The sequence below is a fragment of the Drosophila ficusphila genome, unplaced genomic scaffold, assembly GCF_018152265.1.
Source record: "Drosophila ficusphila isolate 14025-0441.05 unplaced genomic scaffold, ASM1815226v1 contig_198, whole genome shotgun sequence".
Classification (NCBI taxonomy): Eukaryota; Metazoa; Arthropoda; class Insecta; order Diptera; family Drosophilidae; genus Drosophila; species Drosophila ficusphila.
The window spans coordinates 5,111,452-5,138,467 of record NW_025064092.1 but is presented as its reverse complement, the minus strand read 5'-3'; the positions used below and the strand labels follow the sequence as shown (position 1 = coordinate 5,138,467).

The following is a 27,016-nucleotide window of genomic DNA, read 5'->3' as shown; positions in this document are numbered from 1 at the left end:
ATTAAGGGGTTAATATTCCCACTGAGCAAAAATAAACAGGATAGCCCTACTATTTAAGTGTGACCTTTTTCAATATTCATATCTTTTTTCGTTATTGCCCCATGCGCCGCTTGGTCACACCTCTACCTCATTCGACCCGCACAACAAAAACAACAACAACAAAGCGTAACACAGCAAAAAGAAAAACACAGCGAAAAAGAACAAGCTGCCAAATACTTGTGTTTGAATTTCACTTTCCGGCGGAGAAGTGCGTGTCTTAATTGCGATTTTTCGGCTACCCCCACACACACACACGCACGCACACAGTGATTGCGCAATTCCAGTGGAACGAGGTGAGTGTGTGCGGTGTGTGTGTGTAAACAACAAACAGTTGGGACAAAACGAAACAACGGGATTTTCGTGGAGAACGAGTGGAACTTTTGATGGGCAACTCGCAAACGCGGAATTCGAGCAGCAGAAGCCGAAGGCCCCAAGGAGCAGCAGGTGAACTAGGCGCCACCACCGATCATCAGGAGGAACATCAGCAGGAGGAGCATCCAACCCCCAGTAACATCCAACTCCAGGCAGAGGCCCCAATCCAATCCCTTCCAGCCGAGGAGCCACCACTACAATCGCAGCAGGTAAAAACAGTTACGAGAGGTGGAGTGGGTGGTATTATATAGGACAGACTGATAAGGCAAACAGATATGTATGTTTGTATGTATATACAATATATCGACGTAGTGTTGACCATAAATACTGCGTCATTTTCGTTCGAATTTTCCCCTTTATTCAATTACGACGCGGCGGCTTTTGACCCCTGACCCCCCTCATTCCACCCCTAAACACTTTCCCGCCCCCAAAAAACATAACAGCACGTGTGTGTGGGCGCCTTTTTCCGCACTTTTCAAATGCCCCAACTATTTCCGCATTCGCATACGGAATTCATGGTCGTGCCAATTGAGCCTCCCGCTGCGCAAATTCTGGCGCCCCGCTCTCAAAACACACACACACGCATATGTAAATGTGTCTCACTAAAAGCCGTTATCAAAACCACCCTCCCGCATCTTGAACTGATTTTGAACCTGAGGATCTCGCATTGCCCACATGGAGATCCGGATCCCAAGAGTTCTGTTTAATGTGCGTGTGTGTATATAACCATACGCAGTGGTGACCCTCAAGCAAAGAAAACGCTAGCCACAGTCTTGGGTAAAATTATTGGTACACCATAATGACAACATATCTACTTATGTATGTATATATTATGTGAAATTCAACAGTGGTTCCAAAGTGTATACAAAAAATACTCACCACTAGAAACAATGTTTATACAGGTATCAAAAATAAATTGTACATACATACATAGATAAATGTACATGTGTTTAAAAAAAAGGTTTCGGAAAACATATCGGCATATACCTTCAACAACATACAATATACCTGTAGATTCAATTGTTTAGGAACTACAAATCCGGATTTCCCAAAAACTCGCGTTTTCCATGTTGAAATATGTTTGTATTTGTTGGTAAACCAAAAAAAAAGTTTTGTATGTGTTTTTAAACGTTGAATTTTGACTTTAAAAATGTGTATTTTAAAAGGAATATTTGAAAATTAAACTATCACATAGGCCAATATTAGTGGTCGCCACTGTATGGGCTGATTTCGATTCGCTCTCTCGCTCTCTTTTGCGATCCAGTCCCAGCTGTTCGATCATCACTGGCGTTATTTGTTTGCAAATATTCACAGGCCATAGCGCACGTGTCGTCGCCCAGTGAACATCGTAGATTCTCCCTACGCCTTCGTAGAAATTCATAGATAGATAGACAGCTTTCTGCAAATTCGTTAGGTTAATTTTCCGGCGAAAACGGGTCGATTAACCGTTGAAAACGACGCAGGTAAGCCGTAATAAATCCGCTGAGCCGCGTTTGTACATCGGCAGTTTTGGTTGGCTTCAGCCATTCAGCAGACAGCCCGCCGCGTGTTCAGTTTACAGTATTTCTGTACATGTGTTTACCCGGACTACAAAGAGCCAGTGCTGTTCCCGAGTCCTAAAGATTTGTCTTGTTTCTGCAGCTCTCCACCTGGAGTCTTGGCAGTCTTAGCGGAGGACGACTCAACTGGAGTTTCTCCGGGGTCCGCAACTCGTTTCGTCATCGAAACAAGGCCACACGAAAGAGGTAGAGTCCCTTTATTATTGTTTTAGTATTCGTTTTTAACAGCAGTTTCATTATCTTGCAGCTTGACATCGCTTCATGGCTCTCGTCGCGGCAAAACTCAGTGGCACCGGCCTCTGACCAACTCAATATTCAATTCGCACTTCAAGGAGTCCAGCCGGAGCGATCAGTACCGCATCGAGCATCTGGTGGCCAAGGGAGCCTTTGGTGTGGTCTTCAAGGTGTGCAATAAGAACGACAGCAATCTGTGCTACGCTTTAAAAGTTCTTAAAAAGTCAAAGGTTGTGAGAGTGTGTTTATATGCCCGAGGTTATTTAATAACACCTACTATGTTTGTAGCTCATCGAGGACAATAGTGTGCGGCAGATTAAGGACGAGGCGGATATACAAAAGGTCTGCGGCCATTACCCGTTTATTGTGAGGCAAATTGATCTGTGGCAGAACCGACACAACCTTCACATTCGTACGTCATTTAAGGGATTCCCCATTACTATTTAAAATGTATACTAAATACATAATTTAATTGCAGTATCGGAATACGTCCCCAACGGCGAGTTGTTCTCAAAAATAACCCACTTCTCAATCGATCTGGTTCGACTGTATGTTGGCGAGATAGCACTTGCTCTGGGTGAGTTGACAGGTGGTAGTGCATGCCCTAATCTCGCTTAATACGTGTGTATGGCTTTACAGATTTCCTTCACAACGCCGGCATTATCTATCGCGATGCCAAGCCGGAGAACATCCTGCTAACACATCAGTTTCACATTAAACTTACCGACTTCGGCCTTAGCAAGTGGCTCAAACTGGGTGCTAATACGCGCACCATGTGTGGCACTTTCAAATACATGGGTACGATCTAATCCAACTTAAATATAACAAAAACTTAAGTAATACAACTAGTTGTTAAGAGGCGCGCCGATCCATCGCAATCCAAATCGTTCAAAGGCATTTCGAAAAGAAAGCCCAGCAAAAAGCAACTTAGAAGCAAGGGGAACAGAGCAGTATAGGAAAATAAAGCATATATATATATATATGCATATATAACCACCTGTTATGCTAGGATACTACCACTTAAGTTATAAAACTATGTACATTTGAAAAAAGAGACAGGTTATTTTACTATAAAAAGCAACTGTGAGCGGTGAAAAAAGTTAAAAACAAAACTAGAGCAGATTAACCAGATTAGAATCGAATTAAGTGGGCACAACACAGCAGGCAGGCAGAAAGACAGCAGCAGGGGAAATCAAAGGGTCACAGTCACAATATCGACGTAACACTGTACATAGCCAGCCCGAAACACAAAGCTCCCGAAAGCTCCACACTTCAATCTCAAGATGAACGCGCGCTCGCAGGTCTTCGATCTGACGATGGAGGGTCGTCAGGTGGACGAGGCGGTGGCCACCATCTTTCACACCGTGCTCTTCCATCGCTGCCTGGGCAAGTACATGTACACGGGCGATGCCCAGTACTCGATCGGAACGGTCGGCTACACGGACGTCGACTGCAACTTCATCGACTTCACCTACGTGTGCTGCACCTCGGACAGTTTGACGCACAAGGTGAAGCGGGCCATCAACTCGTTCAGCGAGAAGCTGCGCTCCAACGAGAGCTGCGGCTCCGGCCAGATCAGTCTGGAGTTCTTCCAGAAGAAGAAGAACCGCTGGCTCTTCCCGCAGGAATCGATTCCCTGGGAGGTGTGGACCGTGCACCTGGATCTGATCAAGCACGAGAACGAGGACGAGCGGCAGTTGTGCCGGGAGAATGTCTCCGATTTGCTCACCGAAAAGGTAATCTACATCACCGAGCTGATGAACCGGCACGACTACGTGCCCAAGACGCCCAGCCAGAGCGAGCTGGACCTGATCTTCGACACATCCTTCCCGGACGTGCAGCCGTATCTGTTTAAGTTCGACTACTCCACCTCGGGATCGGCGGCTCCATCCATGGGCAATGCCATGAAGAAGATCATCAAGGAGACGCTCGCAATGTGACGGGCTGATGGAGGCGGAGGAGAAGGAATAGACATCTTGATCCTGGCATCCGAACTAGTTGCCCTCGAGTTAATTTATTTGTACTTTCACTTCTTTTTCGTCCGTGTTCGCATACTGTAGTGTTTTTAGTGCCAGGGATGAGTCATTTTCCAAGGGTGATAAGAAAAACAATAAGCAAGTAGTCCAATAATTATGGCATATCCCTGCTAAAGTAGAGAGTTCGATATACACTTTTTTGTCTGCCTTAATATTTTTTTAGTTGTTATTGCTTTAGTTAAACAATAGGTTACATTGACCACCGTTAGCATGATATGATATCAGTGAATCCTTTTGAATTGGAAACCACGCAAAAGAGCAGGAGGGAAACATGTGTAGATAGACGTGTAAAGTCAGAGGAACAAGGACCACAGGGTCCATCAAAATTCGACACTTAATTGCGGATTGGGTTAGAGGAATAGCTACCATTTAGCTGGCCACCGAACTTTCCCTGCTCGAAGGCAAAGTTATTCCGATCAATCCATGCAAAACGTTCCAAAATCAAGCTTTGAGCACCACTAGCAATCAATTACCTGTCGCCAGAGCAAATATATTGTGTTAATTCTATCTTAATCGCCATTGTGTAAATAGCGAAAACGATGCAAGCTAAGAAAATAATAATTGTGCGGTGTGCAAGAGAAAACAAAAGGCGAACAGAAATGGAAAACCGAATGAGAAAAACCAATAACAAATTGAGAACCCATCAAATCAAATCAAATCAAATGAAATGAAATGAAATGAAATGCTTGAGGGATCGAGGCAAGTAGCGGTGGAGCGGTAGAGATGTATGTATAAAAGATTGTGATTGTACTTGTAGTGATTAAACGATAGTACCGACTCTATGCTGTATCCATAGAGATCCAATATATAGATGTGTATGTATGTAAATCAATGTTTATCTGTATGTCCAAGCTATAAACGTAATCGATAAATGTACTTTACAACTTAACTAATATTGTAAAATCGAATTAAGCAGAATAAATCCTTTGAAGCACACGTTCAAAGTGGAAATGTAATTGGCCTTTCGAGCATTATCCCCAATAAACCATCAACTCATTTTCAATCTAGGTCCGTTCTTCCATGTGTAGTTCTATATAGTAATCTCTATATAGTTATAGCTATACCATCCCTCCCCGTATCATCCGAATTCGGCAGGCCGAAGATCGATCGCATACATTTTTTTTGTCTCTGCACCATTTTGTTTGCGGGTGGGTAAAACGTTCTCCCCATCTCGTCTCGTTTCAGCACCGGAGATTCTGTGCGGCGAACCTTATGGCCATGCTGTGGACTGGTGGGCCTTGGGCGTTATTGCCTGCCAGATGCTGACGCAGAAGGTAAGCGACCAAAGCCGGTAGTAGTCACTAGTCGGTAATTCAATCGGTAATAACCGATCACAATGCGAGCATGCGCCACCTCGGCAAATCGAATTTGTTTTCCATCGCAGCTAGATTAGATGCTGGGTAGGTGCCCTGTACTCTGTAGACCTGGCTGATCCGGGGAACTGGTTTGGCACTGCTTCTATGCATCTATGCATCTGTGCATCTGTGGGGAATACTTGGAATTGGCCAGTCAACAATGAAGCTCTATAATCCAAGCTAACTACGTATATAATTGGCATAGCCACCAGAACTGCATAATCAAGTGTTGTCCAACCGAATGGTATTACGTTCTGTTCAGTTCATAGGGTTCTGCCAATGTGAACACCTTAACTTCGGGCCACTTGGTATAGGGCAGTCAAACAGAATGCTTTACAATCGATTATAAAATATTACCCAATATAATTTATCAACAGATAAGCAATAAATCTTTATAAACCAATGAAATATATAATCATCAGAAGGGAATCATCTGCTGTCTGTTCACAGGGTTTTGGGAATATAATCGCTTTCTTTCGACATTGGATTTCTTGCAATTGTTTATCGAATAAATGATTTGTTTATTAATTTGACACGGTCATCAGATTTGTATAGTTAAGTGCTGTCTATATGCAAATGGTTTACCATTTAGATCTTATTAAATATTGAACAGCTTTTAATTGTCTAGACTAAAATGAAGATTTTCTCTCAAATATAATAGGAAATTTATATTATACAACTCACCAATTAAATAAAGAATTATAATTGGTTTAACCATCTGAACTATGTAATGTAAGAGCTCCTCTATCCAAGTAGTTTTACAATCAAATCAGTCTATCGGTTATTTTGGAAACAGTTTTCCTTATATGTAATATCAATCCCCCCAGTGAAATGTTATTACCCCAAGAAATCATTCAACGAGCCCATGCTGTATTTTAGTTTTTCGATTTTTATTTAAGAATTTTCTCAGTCTATATAAAATCATATATACTTCTTCTCATATATACGTTATAACACTATCGTTATTAAATGTAGTTTCATTATGTTAGAACTCAGATAAAAAAAAAGGATTTCATTTATAAGGTATCATAGGGCGATACGATACGATACTCGAGTGCTGGCTTCGTTCCGGGGTTATTGAAGATGGTTATCGAATGGGACAGGCTGATCTAGGACTCTCGGGTGTGTTTTTTTGCTTTTTGGGGTTGGTGGTGTGTTTGAGGGGCTTGTGGGGTTCGGTTCGGTTGTCTTGCAATGACTAAGATTTAATTAAAATTACATTAATTAAATTATAATTATAAGTATTACTTTATGCCATCTTAGCGGTTTGTCCTGTTTGTTGTGTGTGTGTGTTGTTTGTTTTATATATTTTTTCCTTTTTTTGTGTGTGTTTTTTTTTTTTTTTGCTTTTTTGTTCGATCCACTTGGTTCTATTGTTCCGGGCGCCTCAATGTTCAGCTCTTCCCTTCGTGTTCGGATTAAATGGTTGTGCGACTGCTCCATTTACAACTAAGGATACCACTAACTACGATCGTAATATTAAGACGCTGCCAAAACGTAGCAGTGGTGCGATGTTCGGAAGATTTCTTTCCTGCCTTTCAGGATTCAGGTTTCGGATTTCGGATTTTGGGTCTTGGATTTTGTTTTTTTTTTTTGGGCGGGGAGGAGGGCGGGGGGGCAAGGTGGTTAGACGGTAAAGCTCTTACTATCCCTAGTTCTCCTTCGATTCGCTGCTCTCCTCGGACTCCTTGGACTCCGACGAGTCATCGGCCTTCGAGTCGGTCTTGTCGGACTTCTCCTCCGACGACTTCTTCGGCTCATCGGCGATCTTCTCGGCTTCCGGGCTCTTGGCTTCCTCGATCTTCTTGGCCTCGGGAACGGCAGCAGCGGCAGCTGCTGGTGCCTCAGGTGCCACTGGAGCCGAAGCTGCTGCTGCCACCTCCTCCTCCGATTTCTTCTGCTCGGGCAAGGCCTTCGGTTCGGCCGGCTGCTCCTTCTCCTGCTCCTTGGCGGGCTCGTTCACCTTGGTGGCGCCAGCCGGTGCCAGTGGTGCATTGGTCTTCAGCACGGGAGCGGTCTCGGCCACGGTCTCGGTGTTCTTCTGCTGGTCGACGGGCTTGGGTGCCTCACCGGACTTGGCCTGGGCAGCCTGGGCAGCGGGAGAAGCAGCGGGAGCAGCAGCAGGAGCAGCAGCGGGAGTCGATTCAATGGACTTCTTCTCGGGGGCAATCACCTGGATGTTGCTCTCCGACTTGGCCGGTTCCTGAGCAGGTGCAGCTTCGGCGGACTTGGCGGGCTCCTCAGACTCAGCAGCAGCAGCTTCCTTCTTGGCATCCTTCTGCTCAATCTCATTGATCCTCTCCTGGCGGGCGGGCTGTTCAACGGGAGCAGCGGCGGCGGCGGCGACAACTGTTTCCTTCGCTTCGATGGCAGCGGGAATGGCTGGCTGCTCCTCGGCGGACTTGGCCTCGCTCTTGGGCTCCTGGGGCTTGGCCTCGTCGACAACCTGCTTCTGGACCTCGGCATTGGCGGCCGGTGCCTCGGGGGCAAGTTCAATGGCCTTGGTTGCCTGCGGTTGCGGTTGAGTTGCCTCCACGACGGGTTCCGCCTCCGTGCGCGCAGTCTTCTCCTGTTTCTTGTCGGCCTCGGCGGTGACTTCCTGGACGGGCTTCGCCTCCTCGGGCAGGTTCTTCTTCTCGGGTATGGACGGGGCGGTCTCAACATCCGGCGCACTGGCCTTCAGCTCGACCGTGTTGGCGATCTCCTTGCCGGAATCCCCACCAGCTGCCGGGGTAATTGGTGATTCCGGAACGGAATTGGCCTTGGCTTCGATCTTTGGCAGCTCCGGTGCCTTCTCGGTGTCGGGCTTCAATGGTGCCGGCTCAACGGCCGTGGGCAGCACGGTTTTGGTCAGCAACTCGGCCTTGGCGCCGTTGTCCGGCTGGATGGCCACCTCCTCGTCGGGAACCGGCAACGCCCAAACGCTGGCCAGGCACACGGTGGCCACGAAAAGCAGTTGGCACTTCATTCTACAAAAAAACAAAAAAGGAATATGCCAAACAATGGACTTGATTTAATACATTCAAGAAAAAAAAAGAAAACTGGCACATGGAAACCATAAAAAAAATGCTGCACAATGACCCTCAGTGAAAGATTTAATTTTTTTTTTTTTTTTTTAGCTGGACTTTCTATTCCTCCGCTTTAATTCCCCAATTATCGTTTCGTTTTGGTTCTTTTGTGATTCGATTAAGTGAAATTCTACCTCTGGATTAAATTGACCGTCGACGGGCAGTTCGCAGACCCTGTTTTCCACTCCTGAATTTTGAACCTCAACCTCCTCCCCTTCCCCCTCCCCCTCCAGCATCCCCTTAATTTTCTCTCAACCTTTGGTTATTGGCCCAGATTTACAGCGCTTAATTATTCAAATGCGCGGCACTTAAATAACGATCACTTAAGTTTTCGGTGGCTAACTCGAAATAAAAAGCCATCTGATAACGGCTGACTTGCAAATTCACCTCTTGAAACGGCCATCTGCTTATTTCCTTATGCTAATCAATTCGGCCGTTTAATGGCCTTATCGATAAAGCCCAATTTATTGGCCACAGCCTGGAGCCTAACGGTTCGGGTTCTTTAACCCTCAAAACCTTAAATATTGTGTGCATGTATTATGATTATTTAATACCCTCTATTGTATTGTATTTTGTATTGCTGCCAAACGATTGCTGCATATATTTTGGCCATATTTTCGCGGGCGTTGCGTAACCTTTTTTTGGTCGCGCTGGTCGAGAAGCCGGGTCCCCAAGAGCTCCGAGATACGATCTTTATAATTTACGAGCGGCTCTTGTTGGCCAAAAGAAAAAAAAAATAAAAAAAACAAAAACTGCATTTAGGTCCCCGCGCAAGACTTGGCAATCGAAACTCGTTAAGAAATGCTGGTGGAGATTTGCGAAATCGAAGCCCCACGAAAGAAAAAAAAACAAAAAACGGGTGGGGGGTGGTGCACCACCATTGGGTGGTGGTGGCATTTCAATGCGATGCAGATAAGGCAGGTTTGAGAACCCCAAAGGACCTCTTAAGGACCCCAATACCATTTTCTTTCTTCTAACCTTGGCTCACTCACCTTTTGAAGCTGAAGCAGCAGCTAAAAACGTCGGTTTAAAACTTGTCTTTTTTGCTTTGGCACTGCGTGTATCTCACAGATACACTTATTGTTTTATCGGTTGTTTTTTTTTTGTTGTTTGTCTTACAACGATTTGTCTTGGTTGTATTTGGGGGAATATTCTGTTCTGGAATTTCGTTTCGCGCCCTGCAACACACGCACAAAATTGGATTTTTAGAAACAAAAAAAATGTTTAAAAAAATAAATGGGGGTTATATTAGGGGGAATATTCTATATAGAAATCTATATGGTTATATATGGTATATATATGTTCTTAATCCAGTGCGCTGGATTTGCTGGCCTGCCGCGTGTTCTCACCGGTCAGTTTCAAGAAACACTTTGAGTGGATGCCAGTGTGCCGGGGCGTTTATATACGGTCGTCGTCGGCGGATCACGAACGCCCGACGACGACGTCGACGTCGGCAGAACGAGCGGAGCGGCAGAGCGGTATAGCCATAGACAGCGTGCTAGGCACGAACGTCGCAGCAACAGCAGCAGCAGCCGCAGCAACAAAAAGCCGCAGCAGCAACAGCAGAAGCAGCAGCAGCAGCTAAAATCATCAGCGGATGGGACATCGAGAATGCGTACGTGAGCCTCCTCCTTGGTTTCTTATTATTATTTTTTTTTTTTCCTGCCCGCAAGGATCCCCGCCTGAAGTTGGGATATTTTTAGTATCGCCGCTCTTCTAAGCCAAGAACCCTTTCTCCATAAATAGTCTGTCTATTTTTAAAGCGAATGCAATTTGTAAGTCTTCCAGACCTTCTGCAGACCATCCTATACCATACCATACCATACCAATACCATACCTTAGCAAAGCAACGATTCCAGCAATGAGACCAAAACCAGACCGCAAGAAGACCGAACGATGGGGGATCTATTTATAAAACGAAACTGGCCAGGATCGCTGCTGATCGATTGCCATAAGCGTCATTAAACGCAGCACGATTTTCAAATGCAGTTGGGCGACGATAATATCAGCAATCAGCCAGGGCCAAAGAAAAATGCTTAATTGTGGTTCATTGCAATATTGGCCGGTTGGCGGATGGTGGTTTGCCTGCTGGTTGGTTTGCTGCTTGCTGCTTGCTTTGCCGGATGGTTGTTGGCTAAAAAAGAAAACCGGTATCGAGACAGCATTGAATGCCTTGCTGTGCCTGCTGCCTGTTGCCTATCTGCTAGTTTCCAGCCGGGCCAAGAACTTTAGCAATCGAACCAAGCCAAACCAAAGACAAAACCCAGAGGACCAAGCTGGCCAAAGCCAAAGCCTGCCTGCAGTTCCAGTTCGTTTCGTTTCGATTCGTTTCGAGCGCGGAGGAGCATCATTAACATAATCAAAGCAGGGGGTTTCCGATCGTTGATTATCTTAGAATGATAAATGCCTTTGGGCAGCTCGCCGACGAGCAGGGCCTGCGGATTCTTTTTATAGACTGCCACCAAGATATATATGTACATATATGAAATATAAAGCCGAAAGGATAGATGCGTATCCGTGGAAAGTTCCATTCCAGAAATCTGAATTATATATTTATTATATTGTGGGGGTGAAGCCCTAAATTGACCAGCCGCATTTGTCGCTTACAGAATCCACAACCATCGCTTTTTCGGCTCCTCAAAATTGGGCAACCAAAAGTTAAACAGCCACCAAGACACTTGTGCACCCAAAGAAAACAATTTACAGCATAAATATTTTATAGTTCTGTCCCATTTTGGGAATAATGATTAATTATGATTAAGATATCTTGGTAGATTTAGGAAAGATCATTTAAATTTTAAAATGTTTTTATTCGAGAAAATTCTGATTAGATTCAATTCAATATTTGATAAATCATTTTCATCTCAATTAAATTTTACAGTAAATTCAATTCTATACACTAAAATCATAGGACGTCTTTCCAAATATATAATTTTTAACTCAATGTAAGACAACCAAAAGTATTAGATAAATCTCTAACAAGATTCAAGCAGTAAAGGATCATTTTGCAAGATCCTTTTTCATATTTTCATTTTCTACAAACCTATTAACTTTGTTAATTAATTTATTTATTTATATTCTTATATTAGTAAATACCTACATTAGATAAAACTTTAAATGGATTCAATTCCTACATTTTATTATTATATTCATGATTTTAATTTTACTTAGTCTCTTGATTATATATATAGATATATATTTTTTTTAAATCGTTCTCTCGAAGTGAGACATAAAATCGCATAAAGCGTTATTGCATGACATTTTTCTTTGCGTGTAGCCGTATAAATGGAATGCCTTATAAAAGATACTACTGCTCTAAGGTCGGAAAGACAGACAATCGTTTAGCGGAAAAGTTCTGGGAGAGAGAGCTCTTGGGTTAGACGTGCTCTGATTGGATTTGGAAAGACTCTGATTCGAAAACGAGCATGACACGGCTAATGGTGCGAGATAGTAACCGAGATGAAAACGATAAGCGAGGGAAAGCCACTTTAAGTCCGCTGTCCAGAAAAATATATTTGAGCAGCGACCCATCTGTTTATTTACGACCGACCACCAGTTTTTGGGTTCTGTCATTTGGGTTTTTATGGGCCTATGGATTATCTATCTATCGGAATGCCGTCTACCTGTTTCGTTCGTGTCTATATTTATTTTCTGAACAGGATTCAGTACCGTTGTTGCGTACCTAGGATTGAATACCTGTAAAGATCTATGCAAAAAGGTGATAGCCCAAATACCAAGAACCCGAAAACCATTATGAACCACCAACCAACCACCAACCGGCACCACAATACACCATCAGTCAGTCGGTCGTTTGCTAATTTTGAAGGTCGATCTACGGCGCCGCAGTAGATCTCGTCACGAAAAATGAATCTCATAATCTTTAGATGTTTACGTTTAGAAAAATCATGCATAATTGCAATTATTAAGTTGCTCAATGATTTCCATGGATGACCGGCTGAGAAGCAACAACTTTAGCCAATGTGAACTATGTGTTCATGGAAACAGTGTGTTGCCGCCCAAAGATGACGTACTCCAATGGAGTACGGAGTATTAAGTGCTTGTACTTGGACATAACTTGGTTTCCAAATCGGATTTAAACGATTGAAATGCCAGATTATGTTGAATCTATTTTCTGTTTACTTGTATACCCTCTGAGGTATCTAGAAGCAAGGCAGGTTGCCCCATAAAATACTTTTAAATGTTCATTTGTAAAAACAGAAACCCTTCACAAAATGCAACTTAATAAAAAGAAAATCAGGGGTAGACTTTAACCACTGAATTCCTGGTTTTCTCCTTAAATAAATAATAAATAGCAAATATAGTAAGACGATATTTGAATACCCCTGTAAATATTACAATTATTAAGTTGTCTCAATAATTCTTATTAGCGCACTGATAGTTAAAAAAGAATTATTTCAAGAGATGAACATTTCACAGATTTACAAGACTTCAGAATCTATGATTCTTTGGATTTTTGAATTGTATCCATAACTTTAAAAATGGCATACTGATAGAATATATATTTTTTTTAGAAACATTCTGCGAAATCTTAGCATCAATTCTGGATTAGACACAAATTGGATTAGTTTATGAATGCATAACTATGTTAACCCCTGACCCATAACCCATTTGCAGTGGTGAGCCACAACCTTCGCCGAGTCCCCTCCTCCAGCAGGTATAAACCAGCGAACAAAGTGATAATATCCCAAGCCAATGGGTGTAAAATGGGAGTTCCGAGGAGAGACGCAAGAGGCAAATGCAACTTTTTGGCGCTGAGATGGTGGAAAATTGGCCCGCCACGAGATGGCATTGCTGCTGAAGAGCTCTTCCCCGATTCTCGCGTGTCTCTGGGCTCGAAAGCAAAAAAAAAAAGAATCCAAGTTGGTTAAGAGAAGCTGATGGGGATGGGGATGGGGATGGGGATAGGAAGGAGGTAAAGCACTTGCCTGCTGGGCCAAGTGGTCAGTTAATGGCTGCACTGGTACTGGTCTGCTCATTTTCTTGCGACATTTTTATGCTCTTGACTTGCATAAATATTTGCGAAGCCCGCAAAAGGCGAACGTGGAGCGCATGGACGTAGATTTTCTGCAGGCCGGCTTCTTCGTCGCCTTCACAGCAGCGAAAGCAATAAATTTGTGCGCCGCGGACACGACTTTGGTTGCCTTGCCTCTTTTGCCGCCGACTTTGGTGGAGGTCTTTTCAATTTTCGGTGGGGAAGGGAGAGGGGGAGGGTAAATGGCCACGAACACTTGGATACTGGTCTGCTATCATATAATGTAATATAAAATGCACATGCGTTGCAATCAACATCAACATTGTCCTGGTCGTCAACACAAAGGCGCAAAGGGAGTTGGCCCAGCGGAGCTGGTATAGCATAGCATAGATCGAACCAGGAGGCAGGAGCATTATCATCATCACTATCATTATCATCCTGAAAGGTAATTACACAGGACAACAAAGTCTCTATTTTGAAGTCAGCCAAGGAGGAAACTTAGTTTGAGGTAGTAATTCTATTTAGTTCTTTCCTTTATTTTTGTAATTCGATTTCCAAAAACTAAGAAACCAAATGCAAGTCAAAATGATTTAGATCTAGTAGCTATTTTATTTTGGTTCTAATTTCTATATTTCTTCAGCATTATTATAATCCTGAAAGGTAACTACACGGGACAACCAATCCTGCTGCTTGAACTCTATCTAGAACACAAACTATATTGCGGGGTAGCCTTTTTACTATGAACATCTTCTGTGATTTCGAAAAAGGACTCCCAACGGGGAACACCTTGTTGCCGAGTGTCTGCGGCATAGGCCATTGCTGCTGCATGCCACATCCACGGCGTGGCACATACACACTCTATACTGGTACTTCTAGTAGTAGTAAGCCAGCAGAGCTGCGAAGCCACCAAGCTGCGGCCGAGTCGCCTTTGTATCTCATGGATACATAACTCTTTGTTATTGGCCTTGAATGTCCTAAGCACGGAAAAGAGGTCATTGTCGCATAATACACCGCCTGTCGTCCAGCGATTGCCAACCAACCAACCGACCAACCAACCGACCAACCAACCAAACCGAACTCAACTCAACTGAACTGAACTGGTGGACAATGACAGTGGCGACTCCATATATATCCCATTCCCCCCGGGGGCAAAAATGCTGCGAAATCTATGCGCACTTTTATCCACCTCGGCGGCGTTCGCCTTTTCTGCTGTTCTTTGCTGTTTTGAAATTTGTAATTAAAGTGGACACGCATTTTAATGACTGTAATTGAAAAGGGCCCATCCCGTCCCATCCCATCCCATCCATGGTCATGATGGTGATCGTCGGGTTCTCGAGGCGATCAAAAGAAACCTTTGGGCTTTGGCTTTGGCTTTGGCTTTGGCTTTCCGATTGAATAGATGCAATGTATGGTACATTGGCATGTCCACACACAAATATGGTAAAGAGTGCATTCTCAATTGAATCTGTCTTTAAAGATTTAAAGGGTTTAAACCATTGACTTGGGCAAAACTATTACACCAATCCACCGGACTTTCGAGCCAACTCATCGCGGCTATATCCCGGATCACTTCCTGTCGCGATTTTTTTTGGGCGTTTTGTGGCCTCCACTTTGGATAAAACCGCATTGGTCATATGAAATGAAATCTTGCCGATTGTTTTTCAGTTTTTTTCTGCTGCTGCGCACTTTGTTTTGTCAATCTGTGTTCTTACCGATTGCTTTTTTTTCCTTTTAAATTTTTTCTGCTTTTTGGCTGACTGTGCAAGAAACGATGTACAGTCGATTAAGACAATTATCTCGGGACATTAATTCTAGGAAATATAAAAATAATAATCACTATCAAGCTTTTTTGATCGCACTAAAGTTTAGTTTGTCGCAACGATAATTGGCCAACCGAACACAACTGTCGGCGAAGAAGGAAGGCGAAGGCGGTGGCGGTGGCGGTTGATGACCTATGATAGTTCAAAGGAAAGATTCATTTCAGCAACCCATCACTGGGCCAGGGCCAAGAGATGATGATTCTCTGGTCTAGTTGGCCAAATCAAACGCAGAAACCAAATCAAAACTATTTGCCTACACAGCAAAAAAGAATTGGCGCTTGTGCCTGATTTGTTATGGGTGTAACAATTATAATAACATTATGTTAAAAATAAATTGAATAGGTCCCAGATCAAACTTATTAATTCTAACCATTCGCCACAATTTAGGGATTCTTTAAACAAACCAGATCACTATTTAAATGGGCTCTACAATTTAAGTGCTAACAACTACAAGAAGGTAAAAGCAAGTACCACTCTTTAGGCAATCTAACTTAGTAGGTCTTAATATTGAAACCTTTTACTAAAAACGTATCTAAATTTTCATGTTCTACAGTTTATTTTATGCAACAGTAAATTTGTAAGTAAATATGGGGCAAAAATAACAATTTTGGCAGCGTTAATGTACGTTCTACCTTTCAACTTTTGACCATAATAAGGTAAACACTCGAAACGAAAACAAAAATAAATATAACTTTGTCAACTTTTGATGGACGATTAAACTGAATTTGAATGCATTTATTGCGTCGTTGGGGAATGGAGTGACACTTAATTATACATACTTAATTTATTTGGGAATTTTTCAAGTAAATATCAAGTAATGATTCAAAAATATTCAACTCAAATATTCTTTCCAAATTCATGAGCCCTTGCAATTTTTCACCATAACAAATCAATAGACAAACAAATCACCAAAATAAATAATAATAATAAGACACCTTGAAAAATATATCAATTCTTTTGTGGAATATGCCATTCATTCAATAGTTTTTGATATAAATTTAAGGTAATAATGCTGATTAATTCTGAGGGACGCATTTTCCACTTCAGTTATCCCTCTTGTGTGTGTAACCTTTGACTGCTCCAATCTTTATTCAAAATAGACACTTGTCACCTTTGGATGGGCATTTGAAATCGATCCAAATTCTTTTGTAGTGTAGTTTGGGGTTCTGATGGCGGTCAGGCCAGCTCGGTCCGACTCACGTGCCGGCAATTACAATTACCATGCGTCACATTGCCAGCGATAAAACAGATATACATAATAATATGGGCAGCGATTGCCAGCGTCTGCGGGAACCAGAGCAGAATCAGTGGAGCGCTCGTCTCATTTCGCAACTTGTTTTCGAATCAACGAACCAGGAAGGTGGCATGGTCGCAGTAGCAGTCGCATTAGCAACAGCAGTAGCAGCAGTAGAAATAGCAGTAGCAATAGGAATAGAAATAGCAAATAGCAAATCCCTGCTCTCCGTTGATCATTTACCTCATGATCATCCCCGACCCGCTTGGCATCATCCCCAAGAGTCGTCTTTGCTTTGCTCGTCTGTGATTTAATTTAATTTTTCTAAGCACAACCCAAACTGTTTCACTTTGTCAACATTTTCGTTGTTTGTCAGTTGGCGGCCGCAGCCGCAGCAGCAGCAGCAGCAGCAGCCGCATTGATTAAGCTTAATTTGTTGCTCCAAATGCAGGTCAAACCTTTCGAAATCTCAGCGACATTCGAAGCCAGCGTTCACTGCATCCTAACCGACTCTGGTTTCTCCGGGGCAGCGATGAACTTTTGCGCCTCATATATACATATGATATTAAACGGCTACCTTGAATCTGGAATGACATTTTCCAAATGCCACCTGTTGCATTTTTCCGTCGTGAAACGTGTAAGTTTCACTCTCGGATCACCAAATGCCAGCTGTGTGTGTTCCGCCTTTTAGTTTTTGGGTCATGTTCGAGGGGAACACCCGCACTTCCAGATCCGAGTTAAGTTCAAGTGCGTGCATTGCTCGGACTCGGAATCGCACTGGCATCATCCCAAATCCCAACCCCATCCTCACCCATCATCCATCCATCCATCATCCCCATCGCCATCGCACATGTACGAGTATTCAAGTGCAGCAGCTGTAATTAGCAGCTAGTCAGTGTCAGTAAGTGGCTTTTACATGACAATTGCGTTTGTCAAATTAGATTTGCATGATTTTCGCTATTCTATTCAGCAGGGAGTTGCTGTGGGTTTCTACGAACCTATATGATCGACTGATCGAAGTGATATATACTGTGTTTCCAACAAAGGAAATCTTTTGAAACCCCCCAAAAAAAACTATATGGTATTCTAGAGATTTCCATGACAGACACATTCTTCTGGCGATTTCTCAACCTGTTACCCCCTACCCTCGTTGAGTTGCTTGATAAGTATTTGCCCGTCGATTCACCATATGTATCCCCGTACTTCCCCCAGTTTTCCCGCAAATGGATCCGCAGATTTAGAATGTACTCGGCAAGTGAGAGTGCGAGTATTACAGCACTCTCCATGGCGACAAACGACAATAAGTCCAGCATTAGCATCCAGTATCCAGCATCCACCATCCAGTATCCAGCAGCATCAGCAACTCAACGAAAATTGTCTATTTCTATTTTGAAAAGTAGTCGGTCGCTAATTGAATCCAATTTGCATGCATTAGCGTTCGTGGAGCCGAGCTGAGATTTGACGGGCTAGTTGAGCACAGAGCCGATCTTAGAAATGGGCATTATTATAATCCAAGTTGAGTGTCCAGATTTCCACCGCCATATATGTATATCTTTTCGTAATCACCCTAATTGCAGCTTCTTTTGCAGACTCATTGCAGCCATTGATTGAAATAGAGCATTCGAAATACACAATTCTGAAATTCTAATGGGGTACTAAATGGAAAATGGAAAAGTTTACTGTTATGCGCTTCCTGATTAAATCACTTTTCTTTATGATTAACTTGCCTTTATAATATGGTAACATTTGCAGACTTATGTAATGATTAAACTGCAATAGGTTTGGCATTTCGTAGCGGAGTTATAATGAGTTTAAGAAATTAATTGGTGACCCCAATTTTTGTTTGGAGCTTTCTAGAAAGGTGGAATTTTTCAAAACCCTGTTTTAAATGGAAATTCTAATTAAGAAATGGAAATTTTATTTAAGTTTGTTGTGTTCTTGGTGACCACAAACTTGAACCTCTTTGCACTACTTAAGGTGACCCAAATTTTCATTTTCGAAAGCCAATTTCGACTATTTCCCTCATTAAATATAATTTAAATGTTGAAACAATTTTGAAACATTAAAGCAAATATTTATTTGTCAGGTTTACAGTGCACATATTACATTAATAGAAAATTTATCCAAGAACTAAAAGGCAACCCTTTGTAAATGATGATTATGTATCATGTTTACCTCATGCACATCATGTTTTTGTTTGTAATTACTGTCGTTAGACACTGTTAAATGGATATTTGTTGCCTCCCCTCATTTTGAAAAGCGAGTGATGCAATTCTGCAAAATGTTGCACAAGCAGTATCAAAGTCCACGGATAGCTAAACCGGCAAGGGTATCCAAAGTCTCGTTTCCCGTTTCTGTTTATTCTGGCCTATGTGGTTGGCTCTGTCAATGAGCCGACGTTTGTGATTTGCGTATTTGCGTGCTCATGCGTCTGCTCCAAATTGTTTGGTTATTTAGATATGATTCAGGGCGCCATTAGCATTGTTTGGCTGATCGTGTTGTCACCGGACGCTAATTATTATTTTTTGGAATAGCTGACAAGCGGAATAAACAAACAGAGATGCCTCATCGGCTCGGTGGCTGTCACATAATGCCCGCAAACCTTGAAGATACAGGTGTTCAGTAATAGAAGATAGGTATTTTAGATGTTTACGATTCTGGGTTCTATTTGATTTGTAAATATTTTAGAACACATTCGCAAGATGCCGGTTAGCAAAAAGGTTTGCGACTTCGCTACTTTGGGATACGCACAAAAGTATACTTTGAAAGAAGGTTTTTCTGGTTTTCTGATCTTTTGATTATTAATCTTATTAGAACATTTAGTATACTGGCTTGCTGAAGTCCATTTCAAGTGTAACCATTGGTAGAAGGTTTTTCTGTTTATTATTTGCTGAGGAATCTCTAAAGATATATATGTATTAAATATAAAAACTTGTTGCAGTCGCCAAACATAAAACGTCATCTTTTGCGACGCCGTAAGGAAAGTTTGGAACCGGAGGACGGGCTGTCCAATGCCCCCTCCATTGCTCAAATCAACGGCTGTCTGCAGGACAGTGACGCCGACAGCGAGGACTTTCTGCCGGAGGAGGTGCAGGACCTCTGCCACGAGGGCAAGGATGTGCTCCGCAAGCTGCTCACCATTGAGCCGCGCCAACGAATCCGAAGTGTGATGGCCCTTCAAAGAATCGCCCTGTACAAAGGCTACAATCTGACCTCCAAGCAACTCCTTAGCGTGAGTTTCTATTTCTTAGCTGGGTATCCTTGCAATTTCGTTTCACTTCCTTCCTTCCAGCTCTCACCACGAGAAATCATTGCCAAGGATAGAATAAGGATCTATGAGGATAGACAATACGATCAGGTAACCAGTCGATGTGCCATGAACGCATTCCTGGACTTCTAGCAACCGAATCGAAAAAGCTACTTAAACAAAACCAGAAGAACAAAGTGTTCAGCCATATTTACTATCCATTCCACTTGTTTTTGGTATCACTAAACCCGCAACCTTCCATTTAAATTGCAATTTGTGAAAAGATGTTTTATTAATGTCTTTATTTTGAAAGTATTTATTCTTAAATTTTAGAACAAATGTTTTGGTAATTGTAAAAAAAAGTGATTCAATAAATTATGCCTTATTCGATGATAATATTAAATCTAAAAACTTACAGTGATACAAATTAAATTATTTGAAATGCAATTAATATGTTAAATACCGTTTGAAGCGTGTCCACTAATTTTAATTCGTTTCGAACTCTACGAGTAATTTTAAAAAACGATTGATGGAATCCAAAACGCCAAAATTAAATGTTGTTGTTGTACTTTTAAATAAGATGTGGTATTAAATTTGATATATGATAACCCAACCCACAAATCAAAATAAAACAGTAACCTGCTAGCAGCCATTTGTTCCTTATTTCCATTTCCAAGTCATATTAGTCTCTATGAAACGAAAGATTCCCCGTATGAAAATGTTGTGTGAAAATCCGTTACGTCAATAGATAGCGGTAAATGCGTTTCCTGTCGAACGTCATGAGGTGCGTGCGTGGTGCTCGCCCAAACATTCCACGGCAGAGTAAATGAAAAGCTCGAGCACGAACATCGGACGTGGGTGGCTATGGCTAGAACGGTACATATGTAAACCGTGCCACCCACGCACATTTACCGCTACTCCCCAGAGCTTTGGTGTCGCCAAGCTTTGTCAGCTGGCTGCAAAGCTCGTGCGGTTTTGCGGACGTCAGGATGTGAGAACAGCCGGGAGGAGCGAGAGAGATTCGCCGCTGCAGGTGAGCGAGGGAGCAGGCGAGCGAACGAGAGCGAAAGGACTCGCTGGAATCCGTGCAGAGGAGGCAGCAACAGCGGCAGCGCAGTTACAGTTATTGGCAACAACAAATACATACACACATGCACACTCGCACATCGATAACCGTATCCAGAAGAGGTCCTTTCTAAAAAGGCAAACGCGGAAAAAGTGGACGCGACTCCTTGGAGCATCGGGCGGAGCATGGAAATTGGTCACTTGAGCGGTCCACCGCTGTCCCAGTGACTCGCAGGACTTGGACAACAACTGCAACCCACACAGAAAGCACAGGAAGCCCACACACAAACACACGCACAACACCCACTGGAGCCCACACACATACACTGGCAGAAACACACACGTACACATGGTCAGGATACATGGACTCTGTGCAAGATTAGGCAACTAGCTGGTCAGGAAAATCCGCCATGGCACTGGTGCACACATTCCTGGGCACTTGGGAGGTGAGTTACTTGGCTATATAATCGGAAATACATATATATTATAATATATACCCTTCAGATTGTCTGTTGCACCTTCGAGGGAAAGCGGGAACTGTCCGGCTTGGAGGGGTGAGTGTTGCAATCCTTTTAAGAGGAAGCATGTTCCTAAAGTCCACACTCCACTTCCTCGATTAGCATTAAGTTTCGGTTGGACGACACTAGCGATATCACCTGGTACAATGACCTGGTCAGTCCTCTGCCGGAAAGCAAGGACTGCGGCACCTTCTGCGAATCGGCCAGTGTGCTCTTCAGTTGCGAAACCTTCGATGTGCACGAGATCAATCCGCGTCTTGTGTTCGGAGCCTTTGCCGGTCACAGCATTGAGTTCAGCGTGAGTACAGGCCAAGATCTTCTCCAGGAAATTGCAATGCCCCTTATATAAATCTGAAATCCTCTCCTGACAGACGAACACCCTGACGCCCACGGATACGCTGGTGTTGAGTTGCGAGAATTGGTACGCGGTCGAGTGCAAGCGATTGCAGGATGGCCAGGCTGCCGGCCAGGAGAAGCAGCTGAGCTTCGCGGAGGCGCTGCAGGAGTCCTACTTCAGTGACGTGATGGTCAAGAGCTCCAGTGGCATGGAGTACGCTCTGCATGCCTCCATCCTGCGGCTCAATGGCTTCGATTGCAGCATGTGCGTGAATAGTGCTCCCGCTTCGGCTGCTGCCCGTCAAGGATCAGCCAGGACATGTCACAGTGGTCCGAATACGCCGAACCCCATCAGGATATCCGTGGCTCCGGCCAGCGATGAGGGACACGACAAGTCGCTGCCGCGTCTGAATCTCTCGCCCATTTACCTCCAGCCGCCCTGTGACTTCCAGTCGATGCCATCCTCCGGTTTGGGTTTGGGCGCCCAGCGAGTGCATCAATTCAGCAGCAGCTTCAATTGCCTGAGCAACGGCAATGACGGCGATTCGGATGCAGGATCGGTGGGCAGAACCGCCGGCTTGCTGAGCTTGGAATGCGGCGGTGGGATGTACCGACTGCCGCCCACCTCGCACTCGGACTCGCATCTGGAGACGTCGCAGTCGCACTGCAAGAACATCTTCAACTTCTGCCAGGATCTGATACTGCAGCCCACGCCCACGCCATTGCCGCCGGCCACCGGATTGGCCATCTGCAGCATCCGGCGACCGCCGTTGTCCCCGTACCGTGCCCGCAGCCCCTCGCCCTTCCCCAGCTCCATGGACACCCCGCCCTCGTCCCCGCTGACGCCCGTCGGTGTCCTGTGCAACCTGCCCACCTTCCTGCTGGGCCCCATCCTCCACTGGCTGTACACGGAGTCCCTGCTCCCCGATCTCGACGAGGATGTGTGCGAGAAGCTCATCAGCTTCGCCGAATCGCAGCCTTCGCTCACCAAGCTGGTGGAGCCGACTCGCAAGTACCTGCGACTAATAAGACTCAAGAAATGTAAGCGTAAAAACTATACTAGGAAAAAGTTAGTTGGAGCACTCCTATAGTTATTCCATTCCGAATGAGAGTACCTTCAATATAAACCTATCCAATTAAGAAAGGTCAAGTTGTGCAAGTTATCTAAAGTTTAAGGTATTCAAATAACATTCCATTGATAATGAGTTTTCCAGTATACACGAACCATTAACAAACTGAGAAGTATTTTCGGGGTTTTATAGTAAAACATTTCATATTAAAATAATTTTCTTAATGCCTGGGCATAATTTCAGTCGTGGTCAACGTAACTATGGATCTGCATGGAATACTAAATCGGGTCATACAGTGCTTAAACCCCGGAAACATAACCCGCGATCCTGCGCAGCTCTATGCCACATTTCAGGATGCCCTGCGGGAATGTGCCATAGGTGAGTAACCAATTTCTAATTTTAGTTAACAAGTTACACTGAATTATTACTGAATTATTTTGGGAAGGCTGCGCCAAGGTGCTCCAGTTCTGTAACATTTTTATTACGGACGCCACACACATGACGCGATATCAAAAGAATGAGATTGTCAAGTACATTCGAACCCGCATCCCAATTTTTATGTCACAAGTTCAGCAGCTGCTTCGCAACGTACTTGGGGTCTTTGTGGGCCTGAGTGTCGATGAGAAAGCCGACTTGGTGAACTATCTAGTACCTGAAGTAGGTTATCACTCGGTTGAAAGTGATGAAGCTATTAAAACTAATTGGCATTATCCAACAGATCGAATCAACCTTATTTGTATTGACCGCTGTGATAGAGGAAATCAAAAACTCATTGGAAATCATGTGTAAGGTGAGTTGGCATTGCAGTTTTGGAGGTTTTTTCTTCATAGCATAAAACTATGTATTTGATATTTTCGATATTTTTTAAGGACCTTAAATGCTCCCACTTGGATCTTCCACTGCAACAACAGCAGGCTGAGGACGCTATTGTCATGCAACTGCAGATCGCGGATGCTGGCGGCGAATCATCGCCACGTCCTCGTCGCGGTGCTCCCGTGGGCCTAACGCTCTACGACAATCTCACGGATAAACAGCGCCTTAGTTCGGCGGAGAATGACCTTAAGTTCGTGCTCTATATGTACGAGGTCCGGAAAATGCGAGACATTTACGGCCGAATTGTGGCAGCACTGGAAATAATCAAGGATAAAAAGTGAGTGCGAATGCGGTGTTGGGTGATCACTGATCACTGATCAGTTATTATAACCTCTTCTATTCTTCCAACAGGAGTACATTCTGCGAAATGGATTTTCTGAGCAAAAGTAGTACAATCAATCAGAATCTTGAGCAACTAATCATGGACATTCCCGCTTACATCTTCATTGTGGAGAACTTATCGGATCGACTGGACGACAAGCTGGGTTGGAAGGAGTTCAAGTTCTGCTTCAAGCTGGCCACCAGTCAGATAGTGAGTAACCCAGACCCTGGTTGCATCTTTATCATTTATCCTGATTTTGTACCCTGCAGAATGGCGTTATTGCCAAGTTACTGGATCACAAGGATGCCCTGGGCGATGCCATTACACAAATCTGTTTGCTGGTGCGAAAGCAAGAGTTCACACAGTCCGTAATTGAACTGGGATTACTAGATGGGTCGAGTCGAGTGACGAGCAACTTGAAAATGGCCGATCATGAGAACAACCTAAATCAAGGGCTGGGCGACAAGGAGGCGATCTATTTGGATCGTAAACAGTATTACGACTACAATAGCATCAAGGTAATATAGCGTCGTGTTAAGTCAAATAATAATCCAATTGCTTTGACTAACAACTTGTTGTTATGTAACCCATAGCTAAACCTCATTCGACATCTCTGCGAGCCACCGATTGCCGCCAGTAGCAATCTGTCGAAGAACGCCCTGCGCCTGCTGCACTCAACCCAACTGGCCGACATGGAGTTCGAGGTTCACACCTATGCCCCAGCTTCGAGTGCTTCGAGTGCTAATGGGAAATCGGAAAATGCCTCCGCAGAGGCGGCGACGAAAGCCCTTCAGGTTCATAGCTTCAAGGCTCATCGGGTGATCGTCGCCGCTCGCTGCGAGTGGTTCAAAAAGGCTTTGATGTCCGGGATGCAGGAGTCGATCAACCGGAAGGTCATCATCACAGACACCTCACCCGTAATATTCCGCCGCCTGCTGCTTTATCTCTACGGTGCTCCCATCGATAGGACAGTCGGCGCCGAACAGGTGTGCGAGCTAATGCTTCTGGCAGATCGCTACTCCATCGATGATCTCAAGGTAGGACATTCAAAAGAAGCTTTACAGATAAGTCAAGCATACAGATAAGGATGAAACAGTTAGGTGGTACGATTATCAGATCATTGTAAAGAGATTGAATAGGGGTAAGCAATCTCCAAGCTAACTTACTCAACATTATGAGTGATAATGAAGATTTGATGATTGAACCCCATAAAAACAAGTCAAAACGATAATATAATACCTTTTAAAACTGCTCAAGCTAAATCAAGCTGTTTCCTTATTATTTTTCTACTCTTTCATGCAAAAAAAAAATCACCAGGAATTGTGCGAAAATACCCTATACTCTTTAATTGACGAGGACTCCGTTGTATGCCTTCTGGGAATTGCGGATCGCTATATGGCCACCGCTTTGAAGTCGAAATGCCTTTCTTTTCTCTCGCAACACGCGCAACTGACCAAGTGTGAAATATTCAAGGAATTGCCTCAGACACTTCAAGTAAGGATATCTGAACCTCTACAGGATCATTAATAATTAACTTTATTTTATTATTTATTTCTTCCTTTTAATATTTTTTATTGTTACGCTTTCAGCTGGAGGTTATGGATTTGATTCACTGGTTTGGACGCGTCTCCGAGCCGTGGAACGATCGCGGATTCAAGCCGCGGAGCAGCTCGCGTCACAGTTTGAAGAGTCCTTCGAAGCCGCGCTCGCGATCCCGCAAGTCCTCGCCCTCCTACATGTGACGCCGACAAAGCGCCATTGAACACACGAATGCCAACTTCTTGTGATAATTTTAGAAGACTTCGCATCCAGACGGATAAAATAGTCAGTAAGGAAGGAGGAGCATATGGAGTAGTATATGGAACGAGGATATCGCGCGAATATGCCATAAGACCTTTACAACGGGGCGAGGAGATTGTCAAAATCAGTTACAGGAATGACCGGGACTCTGACTCTCGTATCTGTTTCGATGGATTATCAGCGGAGCAGAAAGACTAACCACAATATCAAGCCAAATAGGAAAAAGGCAAACATGACCTGATTTTAATGAGTTTTACTTAGTTCACTAGTAGATAGATAGGAATTTGACGTACGACTTACATTTACATTTACATTTCTCTCTCTATCTCTCTCTCTCTAATTATTTGTGTAGGAAACCCTTTTTTCGAAGTGTTGTAAAACGACTTGAATATTTTCAATTTCCGGTAACCAAAATTTTAACAGCAAAAGATCAAATAGGTTTTTAGGACAAGGATCGGTGTCACAACAAGCAATTGTCAGGTTCGTTATGTAAATACACAAATGAGTAGTTTAGAATGACTTTTCGAAACCACTTCTTTTTTTTTTTGTTCGACACTCTTCGTTTTGTGGTCCACTTGTGAGGTAGGTTAGTTGTACACTTGTAGTCTGACGGGTAGGTAGAATTTAGTCCTTTGGTAGAGCCAAAGTGTATAATTGTTTTGTATTGGGCGAACGGAATATTGACAAATTGCATAATACCTAAATTTCGGTCCACCGAAGATTATACGGTACACTATTGTAAACTATTAGTGTATTTTGGCATATAGACACGTATTCAATTTAACATTAGACTATTAACCGCGTGACGTATCCTCATATAGTGTTTATGGGTAAAGGGCGGATTTTAAGTAACGACAGCAGCGTATTTTTTCATTCGATTTGAAAGCATATTAAATTAACAAAATATGTGTACAAATATTATGTGTAAATTATATTATTGTACTAATTCAATACATTTCTTGTTGTCTTTTTAAAACATATCACAAATTAACTCTTTTTATTAGATACCGATAATAAAATGTACGTATGTAAGTAACGGATGTAAAAAAAACCGAGTTGTTACAAATATGGTTTC

At 43.3% G+C, this 27,016-nt stretch overlaps 4 protein-coding genes across 4 annotated transcripts; 3 read left to right on the top strand and 1 right to left on the bottom strand.

Annotated features, from left to right (window-relative positions):
- The first annotated feature begins 106 nt into the window (after nt 1-106).
- LOC108088639 (serine/threonine-protein kinase S6KL) lies at nt 107-20,353 on the top strand. Its single transcript, XM_017186557.2, has 9 exons — nt 107-620; nt 2,053-2,156; nt 2,218-2,434; nt 2,493-2,616; nt 2,683-2,781; nt 2,844-3,002; nt 5,426-5,514; nt 19,652-19,942; nt 20,003-20,353. The coding sequence occupies exons 1-9, from the start codon at nt 423-425 to the stop codon at nt 20,108-20,110; spliced, it is 1,389 nt and encodes a 462-aa protein (XP_017042046.1). The 5' UTR covers nt 107-422; the 3' UTR covers nt 20,111-20,353.
- LOC108088642 (autophagy-related protein 101) lies at nt 3,012-5,176 on the top strand. Its single transcript, XM_017186559.2, has one exon. The coding sequence runs from the start codon at nt 3,488-3,490 to the stop codon at nt 4,142-4,144; it is 657 nt and encodes a 218-aa protein (XP_017042048.1). The 5' UTR covers nt 3,012-3,487; the 3' UTR covers nt 4,145-5,176.
- On the bottom strand, nt 6,469-10,039 carry LOC108088641 (protein bangles and beads). The gene is made up of 3 exons (XM_017186558.2): nt 10,013-10,039; nt 9,656-9,841; nt 6,469-8,564 (listed from the first exon to the last, which is right to left on the bottom strand). Exon 3 carries the CDS (start codon nt 8,561-8,563, stop codon nt 7,247-7,249), a length of 1,317 nt encoding a protein of 438 aa, XP_017042047.1. The 5' UTR covers nt 8,564; nt 9,656-9,841; nt 10,013-10,039; the 3' UTR covers nt 6,469-7,246.
- Nucleotides 20,354-20,695: 342 nt separating the features above from the next.
- On the top strand, nt 20,696-26,921 carry LOC108088638. Its single transcript, XM_017186556.2, has 13 exons — nt 20,696-21,468; nt 21,527-21,576; nt 21,643-21,838; nt 21,912-22,917; nt 23,190-23,324; nt 23,392-23,603; nt 23,665-23,736; nt 23,816-24,096; nt 24,171-24,351; nt 24,411-24,659; nt 24,735-25,178; nt 25,459-25,635; nt 25,731-26,921. Exons 1-13 carry the CDS (start codon nt 21,433-21,435, stop codon nt 25,881-25,883), a joined length of 3,192 nt encoding a protein of 1,063 aa, XP_017042045.1. The 5' UTR covers nt 20,696-21,432; the 3' UTR covers nt 25,884-26,921.
- The last annotated feature ends 95 nt before the right edge of the window (nt 26,922-27,016 follow it).

Bases quoted from the DNA above. Each gene is read 5' to 3' on its own strand.
- LOC108088639 (XM_017186557.2), top strand. From the start codon at position 423: ATGGGCAACTCGCAAACGCGGAATTCGAGCAGCAGAAGCCGAAGGCCC. The intron at 2,617-2,682 runs GTACGTCATTTA...ATTTAATTGCAG, and splicing joins CCGACACAACCTTCACATTC to TATCGGAATACGTCCCCAAC. The intron at 3,003-5,425 runs GTACGATCTAAT...GTCTCGTTTCAG, and splicing joins TGGCACTTTCAAATACATGG to CACCGGAGATTCTGTGCGGC.
- LOC108088642 (XM_017186559.2), top strand. From the start codon at position 3,488: ATGAACGCGCGCTCGCAGGTCTTCGATCTGACGATGGAGGGTCGTCAG.
- LOC108088641 (XM_017186558.2), bottom strand. From the start codon at position 8,563: ATGAAGTGCCAACTGCTTTTCGTGGCCACCGTGTGCCTGGCCAGCGTT.
- LOC108088638 (XM_017186556.2), top strand. From the start codon at position 21,433: ATGGCACTGGTGCACACATTCCTGGGCACTTGGGAG. The intron at 24,097-24,170 runs GTGAGTGCGAAT...TTCTTCCAACAG, and splicing joins GAAATAATCAAGGATAAAAA to GAGTACATTCTGCGAAATGG. The intron at 24,660-24,734 runs GTAATATAGCGT...TGTAACCCATAG, and splicing joins ACGACTACAATAGCATCAAG to CTAAACCTCATTCGACATCT.